Genomic DNA, 22,028 nt, shown 5'->3' with positions numbered 1-22,028 from the left:
TATTGCATGTTGGATTAGTGTTCCTTTGTAAAATGTATTAGCTATAAGCTCACTATATACACTAGTGTTTCTAGATTTGTGTCTGGCTTTGAGGGGCATAAATAGATGATTTGAATATTCAGGAGTGGTGTATCATGGGAAACCACAGATGTTCATTTAAAGATGAATGAGCGCAAATACCTTCTGTTTAACCACTTCTCTACCCTGGGGTTTTCCCCATTAAAAAGCAGAGCAATTTTCTAAGTTTTACACGCCTCCCATTCATTAGCCAATAATTTTATCACTACTTATCACACATAAATGATCTATACCTTGTTTTTTCGCCACCAAATAGGCTTTCTTTGGGTGGTACTTTTTGCTAAGAATTATATTATTCTTTATGCATGTTAAAGGGAATAAAGGATAACAAATGAAAAAAAACTTCATTATTTCTGTTTTCAGCCATTATACAGTAGTTTAAAAATAAAAGGTAATTAAACCCACACATTTTATTTGTCCATTTGTCCTGGTTATTACATTTAAATTATGACCCTTTTTTCCATTTCATGCCTGATTTTTATTTTAAAAATGTGCTTCTTTATTATCCCCCCCCCTCGTAGTTAGTCAGATATGACCCTATATATCCCCCCCCCACCATAGTTGGCCAGATGTACCACCGCAGTCCCCCCCCCCCCGCCCCCCACTAGCCACATGTGTCTTTTTACCCGCCTTCCAGTTAGCCAGATGTGCCTCTTGCCCTCTCTGCCCTCCCCCAAGTTGGCCAGATGTGCCTCTTTATTCTCCCCCCCCCCCATGGATAGCCAGGTGTGTGCTCCTCTATCTCTAAGCCCCCCCCCCCCCTGAATGTCGTGTGTGTGTGCGCCGCTCGCCCCCCCCATGGATTGCTTTGTGAGTTCCCTTTATGACCCACCGCCTCCTGCAGAGATGGGCGCAATGAAGCATTATAAAGTATGGATTTCTCACCTGACCTTGTGTCTGCAACGATCAGGCTCCCCTCCATTCAGTACCGCTGTCAGCCCTGATTCGTGTTGTTGAGGGGAGGGAATGCGCGTTGTGCTCATTTAAAGGAGGCTACTTATATTCACTTGTACGGCGTGAATATATTGTAGTTAGGAGAGGAAGTGGTTAAAGAAGGCTAAATTACATTTCCTTACAACTCAGCTTATCTATAAATGAACTTTTCAGCACTTCCCAAGTGAATAAATCACTCAAAATAAGCATACAGTAAAAAATATTTTATATAGCTATGGTGATAGAGAGGTTTTGTGAATCAAACAAACAGTCTCTTCATTAAACATTTGTTTTACAGTACATCCTGTATGAGTAGGCGCTAAGTTCCTGGCAGGGGCATATGATGGCCTAGTATATAACTGGGCAAATATTAGGTGTTGTCACAACACAGGAGGGAGAAGTTCCAAGAGATGAGTTAAGACATATGGTGGCCACACGTTACAATTTTTCTCTTCAATTTTACCCCAATTCGATTAAAACGATTGATCGTGTGAAAAAAATCGAGAGGAAATATTTTTTCCAATTGATAAATTCAAAAGAAATTGTATTTTTTTTCAGCAAGGTTGAAAAAAATCTGATCAATTTTGTCAGAAATTGAATGGTGTGTGGTGGGTTGTATGAAAGTAATTCGAACTGATTTTAAGTTTACATTCAAGAATAAAGAAACTTTATTTGTCAAAGTGACACATTAGATAAAATGTATTTCTTAACTGTAGTACATGTAGTATTGTTGTTTAAAATAAATTAGGAACTAATGTAAGGCAAATTTTCTAAAGTTGTTTGTGTTGTGTGTTTCTATACATAGCAGTGATGGCACAGAGCACCCGTTACACATTATTACATTACTAATTACATAACAATAACATTTCTATAGCGCTTTTCTTCCATAGGGTACAAAAATTATATTTCTGCAAATGCCAAATTGAACAGGTGGGTTTTTAGTCTGGATTAAACCTCTTGAGGACCAGAGGTTTATACCCCCTAGTGACCCAGCCATTTTTCACAATTCGGTACTTCACAACTTTAACAAAAATTTTGTAAAAAACACAAAAACAAAACATACGGATGTGTTAATTGGCTTCCCCCTAAATTGGCCTTAGACTACATTACAAACACTACACTATACATACATAGACATATGCCTATGTTAGAAACTAGATTGTGAGCCCCTCCGAGGGACAGTTAAGTGACAAGACTATACTCTGTACAGCGCTGTGTAAGATGTCAGCGCTAAATAAATACTTCTATAAATAATTACTAGAAAAAAAAAATAGCCTGCCAGCGCCGATCATTGGCTGATCGCTGGGGCCTGCTGTGCACGCTGACGGGAGCGGGCGCTCGTGCGAGCCCCAATTGAATCGCGGAAAATTAGAGCCAGCAGACCTGCTGCCATTCTGCGTTAGGCAGTCCATAGCAGGTTAAACACGTCCAGAGATGGAACTGACCTGATCTGCTGAGGTAAGGAGTTCCATTATGTAGGAGTGGTATGACAGAAGGCTCTGGGACTCTGGGTATGACTAGATTATTAGAACCTGTGGATCTGAGATTGCAGGGATTGTTACACAGCTGCAACATTTCTTTCATGTTTCCAGGGCCCAGATTATGCAGTGATTTAAATGTCAGTAGGCTGATCTTGAAAAGAATACTCCATTTTATAGGTAGCCAGTGAAGGGAGTGCAGGACTGGCGTTATGTGGCAGTGACGGGGTTGGTTGGTTGGTTAACAGTGTGGCAGCAGTATGCGGTACAAGTCCTTTTGAAAGGCTGGTATAGAGAGCCTTCTATTTTATTCATTCTTTTATTTGATAGTTTTTGTGTTGTGTTTGTGTTAAAATCGAACATACGCGTGTGGTACATTGGTTACAAGAGTCTAATTTTTCATTTGAGCAAAAAAAAAGGATCGAAATTGCCGAATCGGAAAAAAAAAATTGTCATGTGTTTGGCCACCATAAGGCTGACCCTTACAGGAAAGCTTTATTTTGAAGTTTAATTCTGGTGTCTGTATTCCTGGGTTTACTCATTGGGTTTTACATGTAAATGTCACTGAAAACAATCTCTTGATTATGCATTTTTTATATTGAGTGCAAAATCTTCCCAGATGCTTCCGATTCCAGCAACACAGCAGTCCCCTGCACACAGCTCCTGTTGTGTTTGGTCCAGCTTCAACAAATAAGTGACCGCTCTAAACAGCTAGATCCCTATCTTGTGAAGTGTTCCATCATCGCAGCCTGTTACAGTGGGATTGAGATGGCAATTGCAGTGCCACTTATTGTGCATTGTGCGAGTTACATGGTATTTATGATGAAATAAAGTGGAAATATGGTAACGGGTGTGTGTTTTTGACCACACTAGGCTCTGTGATGAGGTTGCATTAAAGTAAGTTGTAAGGGTATGTATTTTTCTCTGCAAGAAATGTGGCCTGCACCCACTGCACATTGCAGCTTAAATGTGGCTCATAGAGAAATCTTCGGTTCTGTGTTTTAATTTAAAAAATACCACATGAAACCATTATGGTTGCCTTACATAATGCTTCAGACAGCAGTTCCTGTGTCAGGCCAGGTTTCAGTTGCCACTCATCCAGCAAGCTTCAAGTAAGTACATTTGCATTCTGAATATGAATTAAAAGAGCATGAAGTAATTGTATGTGTGAGCTGATAACTATAGTACAATTTTTATATTCAGCAAGTGTCACAGGTGATATACTCTGATATGTAAATGGCGGCAGGATAATCGTTATAAGCATTCTTACAGTAACTACGCTAAAATGGCATTAAAATAATGTTTAATAATAATGTACCACTACATTCATGAAGTAAAACTCTGGGCTCCATGCAAAAACTAACTTGTAAGGAGGAAGTGCCATGGTCCTCACCTAAGGCTCCTGCCAGTCGTTACTATGTAATTATACTGTAGAGTCCTGTTATCCAGCAGCACCGTGGATCAGCTGATGCCAGATAAGTGTGCTTTCCGGTTGCTTGAGAGTTGATGTTAAAAATAGGCCTCGCTAATACAGCCGTCCTGATGTCCACCGCTCCCCCTGTTCCCCTTTCTGCCCCTCTGATGCTACTAATTGCCCTCCGGCATCCTCTTCCGGGTCACCGGAGTCAGTCATCACTGCGCTGGCACAGCTTTGCACGTCCGTCGGCACGCGGCCGGGAGTGCTTTGTGCATGTGCATGATGTCACGACTACGTCACACGCAGAGCGGTCACGGTTGTGGGCACTTGCTGGGTTTGGAGGTTGAAAAATTGTGGCATATAAGATGTAGAGCAGAATCTATGGAGCACTTTAATTGAGGTTTTTGTAAGGTTACCTTGGACATTTACACAAATATTTTTTTATTATTAAATCCAGGCCAGTTTTAAGGAGTCATGTTTTCTAGTTCAGTGAAGCCAACTCTTTGAAATAGGTTTATTTCTGTGTATACTGAGTTCCCTTGTACATTAAGCTTCTCTACTTTGCAGGTTACCGATGGTTACCGTATATCAGATAATGCAGTCATTTGTGTATTTGGTTACCATCTTCCTTCTAAAAAGAATAAGGAGGGGGATTTATTCCTGTTCTCTCTCTTTACAGATACACTTTGGATAATGATTTGCTGACCACAGAACAAAGACACTTCTATGAGGAAAATGGATTTCTTGTCATAAAGAATCTGGTGTCACATGAGGACATTGATGAGTTCAGGTACAAATGTTTTCTGAATCACTGAAATGTCTTTTTATGTTCTGCATATGACCGTATATAGTGTAGAGATGCACAAGACATAATACCATTATATACCTGTAGTACGCTTTAGAATAAGATCCACACTCTGTAATGTTGCTTGTCTATGTAAGCATTCAGACATCAGATTGACAAATCAGAGCACGATAACAAAGCTACTGCAGTTCACCTTTATTATCAAAACATGAGGCTGATGAAGTATTTTATCTGGCAGTGAACCTACAATTAAGCTATGTTATCTTTATAACATCTCTGATGTGCTGTGTAAAGATAATTATTCCTCTATTATTTGAGTTTGAGTATGTATATGTATATATGTATATATATATATATATATATATATATATATGTCACTAAATGCTTTTTGTATAAATCTTCATGCAGAGGTTATGTAAGGAAGAAACTTTTGTCTAAAAAAATGTGGACATTGCTCAGTTAAATCTGAAGTCTTTTATATCCACTCTATGTACTTTATTTATGGATGTGTGATTATTCTGTGTAGGAATGTGTTTGAGAAACTGTGCAAGAAGGAATTGACGGCACCAGGACTGGTTATTATGCGAGATGTTGCCATTGCTAAATCAGAATTTGTTCCTGACCAAAAAGCTATAACAAAGGTTCAAGACTTTCAAGAGGTTCCTGATTTGTATAGATACTGCAGTCTACCACAGGTAGTGTGTTTTCTTATTACATACTAAGGCTCCCTGCACACTGCAAATCCATTTTCCGATTCCGTTTCTGATTTGCAATTCTGATTTTCCCTGAATGCAATCAACAGTAAAAACGGAGGAAAAAACGCAACATGCAGTAACAATTAAAAATCGGAATGGGAATCGGATGTAAAAACTGGAATCACATGCAGTGTGCAGGGAGCATAATACAGGTGCAGGTGAGATGTTTCTAATGCAGGTGACTTTCAGGATTAGATGCAGGACTCAGAAGCAAGTAAATGTTACTCAGAAAAACATGATTTCACCCTGGATAAAGTAGGAGGCAAAGTTGTCCTTCAACTTCAAATGGTTAAGAAAATGCAGATTTCCTGCTTGTGTGCAGTTTTTTTTTGTAAACTGTGTGCAGCTTTGAATTCTGAGATATTCTGCTTCTGGTGTAGCTATTACTTGGCAGTCTGTCTGTTAGTGGTAATAACTGCATATTATTAATATATTGGGCAGCACGGTGGCGTAGTGGTTAGCTCTCTCACCTTGCAGCGCTGGATCCCTGGTTCGAATCCCAGCCAGGGCACTATCTGCAAAGAGTTTGTATGTTCTTTCCGTGTCTGTGTGGGTTTCCTCCGGGCACTCCGGTTTCCTCCCACATTCCAAAAACATACGGATAAGTTAATTGGCTCCCCCTAAAAATTGGCCCTAGACTACAGTACTTACACTACATAATATAGACATATGGCAATGGTAGGGATTAGATTGTGAGCTCCTTTGAGGGACAGTTAGTGACAATATATATATACACTGTACAGCGCTGCGTAATATGTCAGCGCTATATAAATACTAAATAATAAATAATAATAATAATATATGCCTGTTGTTATTTATATTTGGATGCTGTTGATATTTGTCTGCCGTTGGCAATCTCTACCTGTTGCTAGTATTATTACTGTGTCAATGACGTCTGCTTCTCATTGATAATAAAGCCAGTATATGATTGAACTGTTGCCATGCCTCATTTTTACTGGATGTACCATACACTTCATCCTGGCCATGCTTTCAGCGTGGCTTTATACCCTTTGCCCCGCCACCCTCACCCCTGTGATATTTGGCTTTGGTTACTTCCATTACTTTCATTTTCTAAGTTGTCTGCCATTGTTGTAAAGTGAATGTTCGAGTTTTCCTGAAGTATGCTGCGCTCACACGTTTAATACAATTGGTCCCAACTTGATCCTATATGTGTATGGTTCTCCAGAGAAAATGGAGATAGAAAAAAAAACATATTGTAACACTATATATGTTGCACCTCGTGCTCTTCACTCCGTGACTCAAACCTTCTCTCATCACTCAGTAACTCTCCTTGCACATCTTGCATTAGACCTTACACAGGTTTTCTAATAGCTAAAGGAGCTCCTCATAGCGTAAAACATTACTTTATAAAAGAATTACAAATAGTGCACTCACATTTCCATAGATAAGCATGTAACAACAACAAGTCCGTCTCGTGCTAATCTCTCCCGTCCCTCCGTCCTATACGTTTCATACTGATGTACTCATCAAGGGCTAATGGCGTAGAGCAAATCAGCACTTTTTAGCCACACTGAGCGTTCCTCCCATCCCCAGTATTGGCTATAATCACCCTTATGCGCTGATCTGGGCGATATCGATGTCACCCCTCCCCCCAGCCAAATTACAGTATAACATCTTTGTAGGAATTATTATGCATTTTCACTAGACCTTTGTTAATGTTCCTTAGATTGTGAACTATGTGGAATGCTTTACTGGACCGAATATTATGGCCATGCATACCATGCTGATAAATAAGCCACCTGATGCAGGTAAGTCGCACTAAAGGTGTACAGGTAAAAATGTTTATGTACTGTGTTAGCCAAACAAATTATGTAGGTTTAAAAGGTATTACTTTTACAAGACTTTGTTTTTTCTATCTACGTAAAGGTGTACCAGGAAATACATTTAAAGGGGAAATATTTGCTTTCCTCAGCATTTGCCAGATACGTTTGACCTGAATGGATTTACAGTAAAACCCCCTTTAACCAGAACTCAGTTAGCCAGAATTCTCAAGCAACCAGAAAAAAAAATCCTGGCTTGCAGGACACAAAAATCTACTTTTACACTTCTTTATACAGTTATAAATCTCTGTTACATGAAGTCAGGTCTGTCCTTTGACTTAATTTGCTTTTCATTACTGTATTTCAACATTAAAGGACCACTAGTAAGAAAACGCGGAAAATCAGCCGCCTCCACTCAGCGTGAGGCAGCTGTTTCCATAGAGAGCATGGCGAAACGCGGAAAAACCGCCGCGTCTGACGCGGCGGTTAGCACGCATGGCTCTGTTGCTGACACTTTGACCCAGCGCGGGGAGGCAGCCGCCGGTGCAGATAGCGGTGCGACCAACCCCGCGCATGGGTCAGCGGAGACATTGCAAAGCAGTACTGGGGGGGCTGGGACTGATAGTCCACCTAGGTTCAGAATGACGCGCGTGCGCGCGGAGAGGCAGAACCTTTATGGCAGTCAGAGAACGGTCAGCTGACCAGGCCAGTCAGCTGACAATCACAGCAACTTTCATTGGTCCAGCACTTGAGGGAGGTGCTGGAGAGCACAAGTGTATACATACTGGGTGCTGGTCATTCTCTGGTTGTCTGTCGTTGCGATCACTACGTGGTAGCACTCAGGCCTTGTCTGTATCTGTGTTCTAGCATAGTTTCCAAAGTAGTTGACGATCACGGACCTCACACCTTAGCGTTAGGAATATTGAACTGTATTATTTGTTATGACCTTCTGCCTGCCTGACTATCCTGCTGAACTCTGACTCTGTACCTTGCTATCTCTGATATCCTGTTGCCAAACTCTGCACGTTTCTGGACTCTGTATTTGCCTCTCGATTCTGTACCCCGCTATTCTGATACTCCGTTGTCAAACCCTGCCTGTTTATTGGATTCCGTATCTGTCTCCTGAATCTGTACCGTATCTGTCTGTGTGTTAACGACCTGGATTGCCCGACCTCGAGAACTGGCCTTACTGTTAGAGGCAGTTCCCAGACCTGTTAGTGACACCCTCTCTCTGGTGTCACTCACGTTCTGTCCTTCCTATCCTCAGCCTAGCTCCTCCCCCGGGAGAGTCTGGGCATACGGAAGGAACTTATTCTGTGCAGTACTCCTTACTGCTTCTGTACCTTCTCCTAAGGTGCAATACTCAAAGTATTACTGTTAAACCAAAACACTCCTATCCCTCAGGTATCCAGAGGTTAGAATATATATCTGATTATCGGTGATACTGCAGATCACCAATAATCGGGTATATTCTGTATTCTCGGTGATACTGCAGTTCACCGGTAATCAGACCCTCTCTGTTACACCGATCGTTACACCACTATAGTAAAAAAAATAAGGAGTGAAAGAGACAGAATGGACAGGTTTTGAACTAGTCAATCTCATCGTGGGGGTTCTCAGGGTTTTCTTTGTTTTCAAAAGCATTTCCTGAATACTAAGTCTAACTGCCAAAATAGTAAGATGCCAGCCTCCCTACTCAATTGCACTCGATCTTGGCAGTTAGACTTAGCAACTGCCATTCAAGAAATGCCTTTGAAAACAAAGATTATCCTGAGAATCCACCATGAGGATATGGGCTAGTCCAAAACCTATCCGTTCTGTCAGAATTTAACTGCTTACTTTAGTGGTTCTGTAATACAAAGTTTATGGTAACTATACAGTGTGGGGTATAGTACTGTTTTTTTTTTTTTTGCTAGGGCTATTTTTAACATTGACTCTCAACTTCTCAAGCAACTAGAAAGTGATATTAAGGAATGTGCACACCTGGAAAGCAGGCTGGAAATCAGCACTGCTCTATGTAGGTAAAAGGCATTAGGGGAGTAACCGGCGATAGTGCTGTTTCTGTCAGTGGAAGACGACATCCAAGCTATACCGGCATTTTGGGGAGACGGAGCTCCTGTGGCTGAATATTCATTCCTTGACGTGCAGAGTTCATGTGTAGTTGGTGTATTTCACAGGTTGTGAGTGTGTCACGCTGGATCCAGATGAAGTAAGTAAAACACATGCTACAGGAATAGCCAACTGGAAAATTTAAATTACCCTAACAATTGTTACAGACAACATTCATTAGAGGTGTGCACACATCTTAAAGTGGACCTGAACTCTTGCACAGGACAGAAGGAAAACATAGATGAATCCACAATGTGTGTATTTAGAGAGTTTAGCCTGTTTAATTCCCCCTCGTTTGTGTCTAATCACAAGTTGTAATTTGATCCTCCCTTGTGTCACATAACCAGTTATGTGTTTCCTGTCCTAATTGGACAATACATCAGGGTGTAGTAGCCTGAAAGTCCTCCCCTTCCTTTCACCCTAAATCTCACATGACCACTGGTCCATTACTTCCTAGTTGCTAAGTAACAGAGCAACATTCACGTGAGATGTGTTTCAAATGTATAATAGTAACAGTGTAACAATTGGTGTTAGCAAGAACAAATTTCTGATTATCAGGTGATCTGCAGTATCACCTATAATACAGATATATACCTGATTATATGATGATCTGCAGAATCACCAATAATACAGATATATAGATACTGATGTGTTAGCTAGCAATGCTAATATGCCACTAAGAAGTGACGTAATCACACTAAGTGCACTAAGTGTAGTGATTGGTGTAACAGTAGTACTGGCAGTATTAGCACTACCTCACCAGAGGAGCTGGTGGGCACTACCCGTACTGAACCTCTCAACAGAGACAAGGGGTCCCTGGTGAGAGCAGAATGGTCAGACAGATCAGCTCGGCAACAGACAGACTGGTCAGGTACAGAATCGACAGACAAAGACAGAACGAGTATCAGGCAAGGTTGGCAACAGGATCAGATGGGCAGAGGTACAAAATCAGGAGACAGAGGCAGAACGAGTATCAGGCTAGGTTTGGCAACAGGATCAGATAGGCAGAGATACAGAATCACTGAGAGTAAGATTGGTCAGAACTAGCCAGAGTCATACACAGATAATCAAGCAATAATAACAGTAGTAATAATAATTCCTAGTCTTGTGTGAAATCCCTGTTTTCCTCCCAGATCAAAGCACACCGGAACTATCTAAGGTCTGAGCGCTAACACGAAGTATTCACGACAGCAGACAAATTGCAAGTGAAGCCGAGAGGCTTAAGAAGCGGAGGAGACCCTCGAGGCACGCCCAGCAGCCTCAGCCAATCAGGAGAGGCAAGCGTGCCCTCTGACGTCAGCCGGTCAGCTGACGCGCCTCCTCCTGGCATAAAGATCCTGGCGGTGAGCGCGCACGCGCTAATGTACTCTGGAGAACAGTAGAGACGCGTATCCTCGGCGTACTAGACGCCTGGGACGCGGAAAACCTGGCAGGCGGGGACCCAACAATACCTGCGGTGGACCCTCCGTCCACCGCAGCCGACAAGCGCTGACTGCCCACGCCTGTCCTCGGCGTGCTAGACGCCCGAGGCGCTGAGAGACTGACAGGCAGGGAACCAGAAGCAGCTGCGGTGGTACTGCTATCCACCGCAGCTGATAAGTTACTATTCATTACAAACAGATAGATATTGGGTTGGGCCTATGAGCATTGCATAACAATGCAACTTGTTAAGGTGTGCAAACACAAGGCCTATACAACTCATTGGTCTTGTTCACATATCTGCATTAGAAAGAACTTATTGGCGTACAAGTGGTATAATGAAGAATGCAATGTGGGTCGGCACCACCTAAGTGGTATAAAGCTCTTTATTCCAATAAAGAGCTTTATACCACTTAGGTGGTGCCGACCCACATTGCATTCTTTACTACAGAGGACCCCAAGAGGCACTGGGGTTGGGGTCTGGGCACACCGTTTGGATTCATTGGTGCTCCTACTGCTTGACATTTTGGATTCCAAGTGGTATAATGCACATTGCATGGCAGGCATCACTGTATCACTGAGGGGAACAGCCTCCTGATTCAAGCCCTGGGGACACTATATAGTGAGTAGCCTGTTTAACCTCCCTGGCGGTAAGCCCGTGCTGAGCACGGGCTATGCCGCCGGGAGGCACCGTTCAGGCCCCACTGGGCCGATTTGCATAATTTTTTTTTTGCTGCACGCAGCTAGCACTTTGCTAGCTGCGTGCAGTGCCCGATCGCCGCCGATCCGCCGCTATACGCGTCGCCGCAGCCCCCCCCTCCCCCTAGACCCCGTGCGCTGCCTGGCCAATCAGTGCCAGGCAGCGCCGTGGTGTGGATCGGAGTCCCCTTTGACGTCGGTGACGTCATCCCGCCCCGTCGCCATGGCGACGGGGGAAGCCCTACAAGAGATCCCGCCGGCGATCGGAGGGGCTGTAGGGCTATCATGTAGCGAGACCTTTAAAAAAACGTATTTGCTGCCCCCTGGCGGATTTTGACAAACCGCCAGGAGGGTTAATGCCCCCTCATCTGTGACTAATCACAACTGTAATTTGATCTCTCAGCTGGGAATCAGGAATCACAGGAATCTTGGCAGAGCAGCTAAGGAAAGCAGGAAGCAGACACACTTAGATTTATTGCAGGACTTCTATCAGCTGTAACAAATAAATGTTTTTTCTTTAAAGGTTATTATGCTGTTGCTTATCTTTTAGAGCAGAGAGGAAGTTCTGAGTTCAGGTACGCTTGAAAGCCCCAATGCTGCACAGATGTTTAGCTCTGCCATTGCCTTGCAACACACCTGTACAGTATCTGGGTCTACATAACTGTCATCCTAGCGATCAGATCCCATCACTACAGGCACACAGTCTGGGGATAATGGTCTGCAACATGACCAACTAGTCATGAATTAAGGCATATGTGGTGGGAGGAGCCAAGGAATATATTTTGAGGTGTTTTATAGCAGTTGCATTTGTTATATGAAAATTAGTTGGATTCTCTGTATCAATAGTGACACAGCTGAAGTGTCAAAATTGTCAGGAATCATAAGGGGGTAAACCCAGGAATGGTAAGTGGTTAAGTGAAACTAGAGCTGGATTGCTCCACGCTGCTTTAATAAGAGGCTACAGGTTGAAAAATCTGGGGCAGGCAGGAAGAGAGAGGGCAATCATGCTGAACATTGTCCATTTCAATTTCAAGGTATCAAGAAAATAATTTCTAGGAATAGGTTTGTGAGTTCCAGTCTAGTCACATCAAAAGCACTACTAATATATAACTGTGGCTCAGGATACAAAATGTCTCACACATTGGCCTTCCTCTTTATTACTGCTATGGTAAGGACCCATTCACACACTAGCCCCAACTCATTAACTGACAGTAAGGTTACCTAATTAACACGAGCATTGCTAGGGTAACACGCATTGCAGCAATCGTTATGCTAGCAATGCCCGCGTTACTTAGATAATCAGGGTCACGTTAATTATGCAACACATGCTATGCTGGTAGCAGTAGTAATTGTAATATTGCCTTGGGCTGCCTGCACATGGCATTCTTGCTGCAGGTTAGTGAATCAGGGCTTACAGTATATGTGTTATGCAATATGTGGATTGTATTGTGCATGTATACAATGCATTTTATGCATGTTTTAACATGTTATTCATACTAATGCTTCAGTTATGTTAACATAAAATGCCATACACATTACAGGGCAGTGGTTTTAAATTATGCTGCAAGTTGCGATGCGCATAATCTGAATACCCACCTTAAAGGGAAGGTCCAAGCAAAATAAAAAAAATGAGTTTCACTTACCTGGGGCTTCTAGCAGCCCCATGCAGCCATCCTGTGCCCTCGTAGTCACTCACTGCTGCTCCAATCCCCCGCTGGCAGCTTGCCGACCTTGGAGGTCGGCGGGCCGCATTGCGTACATTTTTACGCATTCCCGCTAGTGCAGGAACAATAACACATACATTTTTACTTGTTCAATGCGTACATTTTTACACATTGAACCAGTAATGCGTAAAAATGTATGTGTTAATGTTCCTGCACTAGCAGGAATGCGTAAAAATGTACGCAATGCGGCCCGCCGACCTCCGAGGTCGGCAAGCTGCCAGCGGGGGACTGGAGCAGCAGTGAGTGACTACAAGGGCACAGGATGGCTACATGGGGCTGGTAGAAGCCCCAGGTAAGTGAAACCCATTTTTTTATTTTGCTTGGACCTTCCCTTTAAGGCCTCTTTCACACCAAGACGTTGCGTTTTAGGGGACGTTAAAAGATCGCATAACGTGCCCCTAACGCAACGCATGGTGGTGTTGAAGTTGGACGTCAGATTGAGCCGCGTTATGCGGCTCTTGGTGCGCTGTTTTTGTTCTATCTATACTGATAGAACAGCCGCTCCAAGCTAGTGATGGGAAGTCCGGATCTTTTCAAAGATTTAGATGGTTCAAATCGGAACATTGAAAAGATCCGGATCTTTGAACCAAATCATTTGAATCATTTTACTAGGGAAGCAGACTGGGGGTGAAATGACTAGCAGGACACGACTTTCCCTGCACTGTACATTCTGTATGTTCCTGTTTCTTCCAGACAGACATCCACTGTGAAACGAATCGTTCATTGTGATGATCCGGATGATTCGACTCACAAAAAAGATCTGGATCAAATTAATGATTCATTCATGATCCGGACAACACTATGAGTCCAGGTTAAGTCACCACAGTGCAGTGAATATTAATTAGCCATGTGGCTAGTCACTGAGCATGTGCAAGCAGTCTAACGCAGCTAAAGCCCAGTATAATGCACAGCATGCTGCACTTTCCCAGAACGTGCAGTGTTACAATGTAACGCAACAGCCCATTGATTTTTCATTACTGTGCAGTGGGCTGCGTTACAGGCTGCTCTAACGTGCGCCTGTAACGTCCCACTGTGAAAGCAGCCTAAAAGTAATAGGTAATGCATCACCATGCCTTAATTCTTCATGTAGAAATGCAACATAGTGTGCGTAGTAGGAACAGGCCCTAACAGAAAGCAATTAAATGAGACCATCTACATTACTGCATCTCACCCATCAAGGTAGCTGATGTGCCTGGTCCAGCAGGATTGCAGGGTAACTCCTGCATCTGTTACTGTTTACATTGTTTCAAATTAGATACTGAAAATTATTCATTTTGTGAATTGAGAAACTGAGGACTGAGCAACTGTGCTTTTGCTCCTATTTTGTCTGCATAAAAGACTTACCGGTAGTTTCTTTGTTTCTCTGCAAGGTAAAAAGACCTCTCGTCACCCAATGCATCAAGATCTGCACTATTTCCCATTCAGACCTGCAGAGCGGGTAGTCTGTGCCTGGACAGCTATGGAGCGTATAGATCGTAGCAATGGCTGCCTTGTGGTTGTCCCTGGAACACACAAAGGAGAACTAAAGCAGCATGACTATCCAGAATGGGAGGTTAGCTAGCTTCTTCCTATCTTTTTTTACCTTCCTAAATAGCTGTTATACTGCACTTTCTGAGTCCTTAACACAAAAATAATATGCAATCAAGTGATCTGATTCAGGTCTGCCTGTATTGGCTGTGTATGTGCTCCAGGTGCGTGGCTCTGGAATTGGCAGCCAGGCAATTGCCATTTTCTAGAGTGTATAAAGATGGCAACCTCCTTATAACTCTCTCAACAGTTTTTGTTTAAAAGCCTTATAAGCCTCTATTTTAATCCAAGGAAGTAGTCACATGGTGTTAATTGGCATTGTATCCTCAGTCAAGATACCATTAGTGCTGGGGCAAGTTGTTAGTCTTGAAATGTGTTAATCAGACTGTATAAATACTTGGTTACTACAGGGAATAGTAAATATATAGATCAGATGAGTGCTGGACTTTTGCTGACCTTTGTTGCTGTTCATTGTTCTGAATGGAATCTGTCCAGTAGTGTTAGGGAGGTGCCGTGTTCCTCGGATTGTTGACTCTTTTATGATTTTAAAGTATAAAGCTTGCAGTTACATTTAAAAGTTTTAATATTCCAATGACATCCATGTAGATGTACTTTACATACTACCAGTAAGGTTGCTGTGAGGGCCTGATGTTGTCTCCTGCACTAGTGCCTGCTGGTCACCTGACTACACTTGCCAAAATCCAAGTATTTGCACTTCTCTAACAGAGAAGTCAAGGGAGTTATAACATAGCCAAGATGGCAGCCGCGATTTTTAAATTGAAATCAAACGAAAACTATTTGGTGTAGAACAGTAATGCAGGCATCAAATGAAAGAGGAGAGCACAAACTACAGAAAGGTATTCTGTGCAGTATGTACTGTGGCGCCCCACTTAAGCGTGTAGAATAGAGTTGCAGCTGTGCTAGGATAGAATCCTTATATCCAAAAAGTCAATATATTAGCAATGAGTCACAGCGCAGGTATATCCTTCTTCTGGTATGTAATTTTCCACTCCACCACCTGTGTGCACTCAAAGTGCAAACAAAGCAGACAGGGATGCTTTTAGTGGAAAAATATCTGTTCTTTTATTTCTGGATAAAACAGGGCAATACAGGTGATTCGAGGTAACACACTTACTTCCAGAGGGTCCTAATCCACTTAGGACTCTCCCCCTGGCAATGTGGTACTCAGAACCTCAGAAATTGACCCTTGTTCAGTGCTGCCCTGTGCTACAGGAAGGTATGCATCTTTAAGTACTTTGCTGGTCGGAGCCTTAAAGGGATACTGTAGGGGGGTCGGGGGAAAATGAGTTGAACTTACCCGGGGCTTCTAATGGTCCCCCGCAGACATCCTGTGCCCGCGCAGCCACTCACCGATGCTCCGGCCCCGCCTCCTGTTCACTTCTGGAATTTCAGACTTTAAAGTCTGAAAACCACTGCGCCTGCGTTGCCGTGTCCTCGCTCCCGCTGATGTCACCAGGAGTGTATAGCACAAGCCCAGTATGGTCTGTTCCTGTGCAGTACACTCCTGGTGACATCAGCAGGAGCGAGGACACGGCAACGCAGGTGCAGTGGTTTTCAGACTTTAAAGTCTGAAATTACATCGGTGAGTGGCTGCGCGGGCACAGAATGTCTGCGGGGGACCATTAGAAGCCCCAGGTAAGTTCAACTCATTTTCCCCCGACCCCCCTACAGTATCCCTTTAAAGGCATGCCCATGAGAGGTGCCTCGGAGTCCCTTTAAGGCTGTTTTCCACTAGGATCACAGTCGCGCTGTGATGTGATCATGGTTACCTTTATCCACTGCACAAGTTGCTGGTGCGATTTTCATTTCATTCAATGGGTTTTACACCATGGCGCATCTGCGTTTGCAACGGAAGAGAGGGGAGAATTTTTTTTTCTTGCTGGATCGCAAAAAGATCAAATGGCACCCTAATTGCTATATTTTTTTTTTTTTTTGCACTCCTTTACTTTGTGTAAATGCATAAAAAATGCAGCAGGACTGACATTTAGAACTGGGCAAAATCGCACCACAATCGAATCACACTAATGAAAATGTACCTTTATGATTTCCCATTAGAGAGCCTGTCTGCTCGCGCTTTGCAAATTGTAAACGTTCCACAAAACGCAGATAATCACAGCCAATGGAGATCAGTCCTTAGGCCTAGCTACCTTCCTGTTTGCATACTGAGATATTTTACCTCTTTACCAAGCTACAAGACAGCCTCCTCATATACAGGACACATACGGTAGTTTCTCCTGCAACACAAGGATGCTGGGAAATATGCTCTGACATCTCTAATGGTTTCCAGCGTCATGTGACTGCATATTTCCAGGATACATTTGCTTCCTTCCTTTTGCCAGTGTCTTTTCTTGATTGATTATGTAAATACCTCTCTAGTTCAACATTTAAATCTCATTGAATACATTACTTATAATTTAGAACTAGAAAATGTTCTGTATTAACAGAAAGCTTGAATAGATGAACAACTAACATTAGTCATATTCTAATTGGAATTATTTTAATCAGACAACAATTTTCTTTATTATAAAAAGAACTATACACCGTGTTTATTATTGCTCAGCATTATACCAGTTGTGCATTTGGTAAACCTTTCTAGAACTGTATAACTGAAATATTTGTCTTTAGGGAGGTGTTAACAAGATGTACCACGGTGTGCGGGACTTTGATCCAAATGCTCCCCGAGTGCATCTGGTTATGGAGAAGGGGGACACTGTATTTTTCCATCCAGTCCTTATCCATGGCTCTGGAATGAACAAAACAGCAGGCTTCAGAAAGGTAAATGGATATCTGATCACTGGGCCCATATACAATTTATTTTTTCTCCTGAGTTTTCGCCTATGTAATATTTTCACACATTGCCTTTTTAAATCACCAGCAAGTAAGAAAATACTCAACCTAGGTTCTTTTTCAATTGTAAAAAACTGAAAAGTTATTTTAAAGAGCAGATTAAAATTATCTCCTAGGAGATATCCCAAGAGAAAAAGTTAATTGCATATGGGCCCTGGTTCTCATACTATGTGTGGAAAAATAAGTCTTTGTTTTTTTGGGCACCGCATTTTACAATATAATCTCAGGACCACCAGTAAAAGGATGAAGTTTTGAATCAGAATGATACCATTTATGGGCTAATTTAGAGATAAATAGGCTAAACTTTTTGCTTTTCAGCCTTCGTCAGACTGATTCCTATATGCTTACAAGACCGCTATATACAGTACATGCAACATCAAAGGGGATACATGGATTTTTTAGGAAACATTAATACATGTCATTATGATGCCTTAATTAAAACAAAACATCCAAAGAGGGCTTTGAGAGGTTGTTAGGTGATATATTATTGTTTACTCAATACTCACACAACTGAGACTCTGCCTGTCACACAGACATTTTAAATTCCTAGTTCAAGAGTTAGCTGGAAACAGAATGGATGAAGTTAGTCTGGGCTAAAAAAGAAGTATGACATTAAATATCATCATCAACCTCATGCCAATTTAAGAAATTGGTATCCTTGTTTAATATGTCATCTACAGATTTGAACCAACATATACATTTTGTCTCTGCTATCAGTCTCTCATTTTGTGATGTAAAACCACCCTCCAGGGCAGTAACCCGAAGATCATTTAATTTAAGATCTTCAATGGGAAAGTGTGTAGGGGCTGGGAGTTTAGATTCTGTATTATTAACAGTGTACCTGTGTCTGTTCATACGTTTACGCAGAGTTTGTCCAGTTTCTCCTACGTAAGTTCCTTTGGGGCATTTTGCACACTTCATCAGATATACCAGGTTAGTAGAATCACAGGAAAAGGTGCCTTTTACCTTGTATTCCTGTTGTGTACCTGGTATTGATATCCTGTCAGTGAAGTAGATGTGTCTGCAGGTTTCACACCTTTTTTGTTGGCAGGGTGATGTTCCATTCTGTTGTGGCCTATTCAAAGAACTCCTGACAATCATCTGTTTTAGATTGGGTGGCTGTCGATATGCCAGGAGCGGAAGTTCAGGGAATATCTTTCTCAGTCTGTAATCCTTGTGTCAAATGGAATGAAGTTCTTTTGCAATCCATTTTAAGATTTCCAGGTGTCGGTTCTAGGTGACAACCAGTGGGATTCGTCCCTCTTACTGGTTTTGTTTATATTTCAGGAGCCGAGCCCTAGGGATGACGTTAGCTTTCCTGATTTGGGTCTCAGTCAGAGGGTTGTAACCTTGTTAATGAAATTTTTTAAAGGTAATCCAAATGTTTGTCTCTGTCCACCCTGTCAGAACATATGCAGTTAATAAGAGAAAAAGAGAGAACACCAAGAGCCCAATATAGTGTAGTATGTACTGGTAAGGTATAATTGATAGAGTAATAATATTAATTTAATACTCACAAACCAGGGTTACCAAGTAGGCAACCACTGTCAAAGCAGGTGGGGAGATTGTCCTGACCCCACTCAGGATTAAAAAGTCGCTCTCTGTAGTTGAAGAAGGAAGGGTACAACCCTCCACCAAGGGTGGACTTGATGTAGATAATAGGATAACAGAGGCGCCAATAGGATAAAAAACACTAAAAGAACTTAAAAACCCATCTTGGTAATAGAGGAGGCAGTGGTGGACTCACCCCCTCCAAGCAGAACAAACGACTGTGGATTTTCAGTCAAAACAATTTTATTGGATACTCCAAATAAAGTGCAAAGTAAGGCGCTCAGTGTTGATGATACTGGCATATGCTGTTTACTCCTATCTGTTATTGCCTGATGAAGCGGGTTTGTATCCCGTGAAACGCGTTGCACTTTATTTGGAGTATCCAATAAAATTGTTTTGACTGAAAATCCACAGTCGTGTGTTCTGCTTGGAGGGGGTGAGTCCACCACTTCCTCCTCTATTACCAAGATGGGTTTTTAAGTTCTTTTAGTGTTTTTTATCCTATTGGCGCCTCTGTTATCCTATTATCTATATGCAGTTAGTAAATGGTATCATCTGATTCAAAACTTCTTAAGTTAGTCAATAAATGGTATCATCCTGATTCAAAACTTCTTGCTTTTACTAAAGGCTAACACGATACAGGTAGTCCCTGGTTAACGAACGAGATAGGGACTGTAGGTTCGTTCTTAACCTGAATCTTTTCTTAAGTCAGAACATTATGCCATCTCTGTCCCCTGTACCTTCTCTGTGCCTCCAGTGTCCTCCTCTGTGTCACCTTTGCCCTTTGTACCTGTTTATACAAGTTTAAAAGCCATTTTTTCTTTGATTTTTTCAAAATCGATTTTCTCAAAAACTACAAGTCCAATTTGAAAAAAAATGTTTTGGCTTGTTCCCATGGAAACAGAGAATCCATGCCGATCGTATCGGCGGGTCGTTCGTAAGTCGGACGCTCGTAAGTCGGGGACTACCTGTACAATATTCTACTGCTATTACCAGTAAAATGACATGACAGTGGTACTTAAAGAGGAACTTAAGCCTAAACAAACATACTGTCATTAAGTTACATTAGTTATATTAATTAAAATAGATAGGTAATATAATCTCTTACCAACCTTGTTTTAAAAGAACAGGCAAATGTTTGTGATTTCATGAGGGCAGCCATCTTTTTGGTTGAAAGGAGGTGACAGGGAGCATGAGACACAGTTCAAACTGTCCTGTGTGCTGATCACCCCTACCAGTTGCTAGGCAACGTAAACAACAACATAGGAAATCCCATCATGCTTTGCACAGCATCAGGGAAAAAAAGCCTGGGCAGTTTTCTTGGATGGGTGGAGCTTAGCTAAAAATGCAGCTAAAAATGATGCTTTGGTAAGAAAAACAAAATTCTGATGCTGTGAAACTGTTAAAGAAACACCAAGCCTTTTCAGTTCTGCTGAGTAGATTTTTAGTCTGGAGGTTCACTTTAAGATTAAAGTCTAATATTCCTACTTCACCTACAATGGCCTCGATTCATAAAAGTTCTGTCGGTAAGGTAACGTCGAGCGGGGAAACACCGCTGTCGGTATTTCAGCCTTCAGGGTGGTAATTCATAAAAATGTTGCTAGTTGTGACAGGCGTGCGGAGATATTCCGCTGTAGGCAGGCGTTAGGCTGTCGGGAGACATGCGGAAACAGGAGAAGCAGGCGGAGTCCCTCTGTGCGGTGTTCTCTCTGCAGCTGCTTGGGAGGTCTGTCCCATTCACTGCAATGTATTCCGCACGCTTCTCGCCACATCAGAGGTAGCGGTAATACCCGTCCGCATACCGCTACCTCTAATCTTTATGAATTGACTACTTGTTACTTTTGTTATGATAATCACCCCGCAAGGCGGTGATTTATCACTCTGCTCGCGAATGTCGGCTTTTCATGCGGAAAAGGCCTTTATGAATACAGATTTATGTCATGGGGTTTTTGAACAGAGCAAGAAAAGGTAAGAACCTAGGACACGTTTTTGTCAAGTTTCACATTGAGAATTTTACTCACTTCCTATTGCTCTTATGGGTGTCAGAAACAAAAAGAAGAGAGGTGAAGTGATCAAAACAAAGAAATAGACAGACATTTTTTTTCCAGAGTGGGGAACAGTTTGAATCACTGTTAAGTTTTTTTTTTGTTTTTTTTCACTGCTTTCATTGTTTGCCTTTCTTCTTGTCTGTCCCATGGGAGACACATAATGCAAGAGGAAACCTCCCCAACAGGCATACCAACAACAATAATAAACTGATAGTGGTTCAAACTCTTTCCCACTCTATATAGAATAAAAATAGAAATTATAAGAGAGATTGAGCTGAGAAAGCAGGCACATGTGTTGTTTCTTGTTACAGTAAATCATTAACCACCCTGGCGTTCTATTAAGATCGCCAGGGAGGCTGCGGAAGGGTTTTTTTTAATAAAAAAAAAACTATTTCATGCAGCCAACTGAAAGTTGGCTGCATGAAAGCCCACTAGAGGGTGCTCCGGAGGCGATCTTCCGATCGCCTCCGGCGCCCAGAATAAACAAGGAAGGCCGCAATGAGCAGCCTTCCTTGTTTCGCTTACCTCGTCGCCATGGCGACGAGCGGAGTGACGTCATGGACGTCAGCCGACGTCCTGACGTCAGCCGCCTCCGATCCAGCCCTTAGCGCTGGCCGGAACTTTTTGTTCTGGCTACGCTGGGCTCAGGCGGCTGGGGGGACCCTCTTTCGCCGCTGCATGCGGCGGATCGCCGCACTGCAGCGGCGATCAGGCAGCACACGCGGGTGGCAAAGTGCCGGCTGCGTGTGCTGCTTTTTATTTGAGCCAAATCGGCCCAGCAGGGCCTGAGCGGCAGGCTCCGGCGGTACTGGACGAGCTGAGCTCGTCCAGACCGC

The 22,028-nt window shown here is 42.6% G+C and overlaps 1 protein-coding gene across 1 annotated transcript in view; it reads left to right on the top strand.

Annotated features, from left to right (window-relative positions):
• PHYH (phytanoyl-CoA 2-hydroxylase) overlaps positions 1-22,028 on the top strand; it is a 51,438-nt gene that overhangs the window by 6,748 nt on the left and 22,662 nt on the right. Inside the window, exons 2-7 of the mRNA XM_068276137.1 lie at positions 3,546-3,601; positions 4,586-4,696; positions 5,238-5,406; positions 7,154-7,235; positions 14,569-14,750; positions 17,372-17,521. Coding sequence (XP_068132238.1) covers positions 3,546-3,601; positions 4,586-4,696; positions 5,238-5,406; positions 7,154-7,235; positions 14,569-14,750; positions 17,372-17,521 — 750 coding nt within the window. The remainder of the gene's footprint in view (positions 1-3,545; positions 3,602-4,585; positions 4,697-5,237; positions 5,407-7,153; positions 7,236-14,568; positions 14,751-17,371; positions 17,522-22,028) is intronic.

Source organism: Hyperolius riggenbachi, chromosome 3, assembly GCF_040937935.1.
Source record: "Hyperolius riggenbachi isolate aHypRig1 chromosome 3, aHypRig1.pri, whole genome shotgun sequence".
NCBI lineage: Eukaryota > Metazoa > Chordata > Amphibia > Anura > Hyperoliidae > Hyperolius > Hyperolius riggenbachi.
The sequence above is the reverse complement of the archived record's forward strand: the minus strand, read 5'-3'. Positions and strand labels throughout refer to the sequence as shown.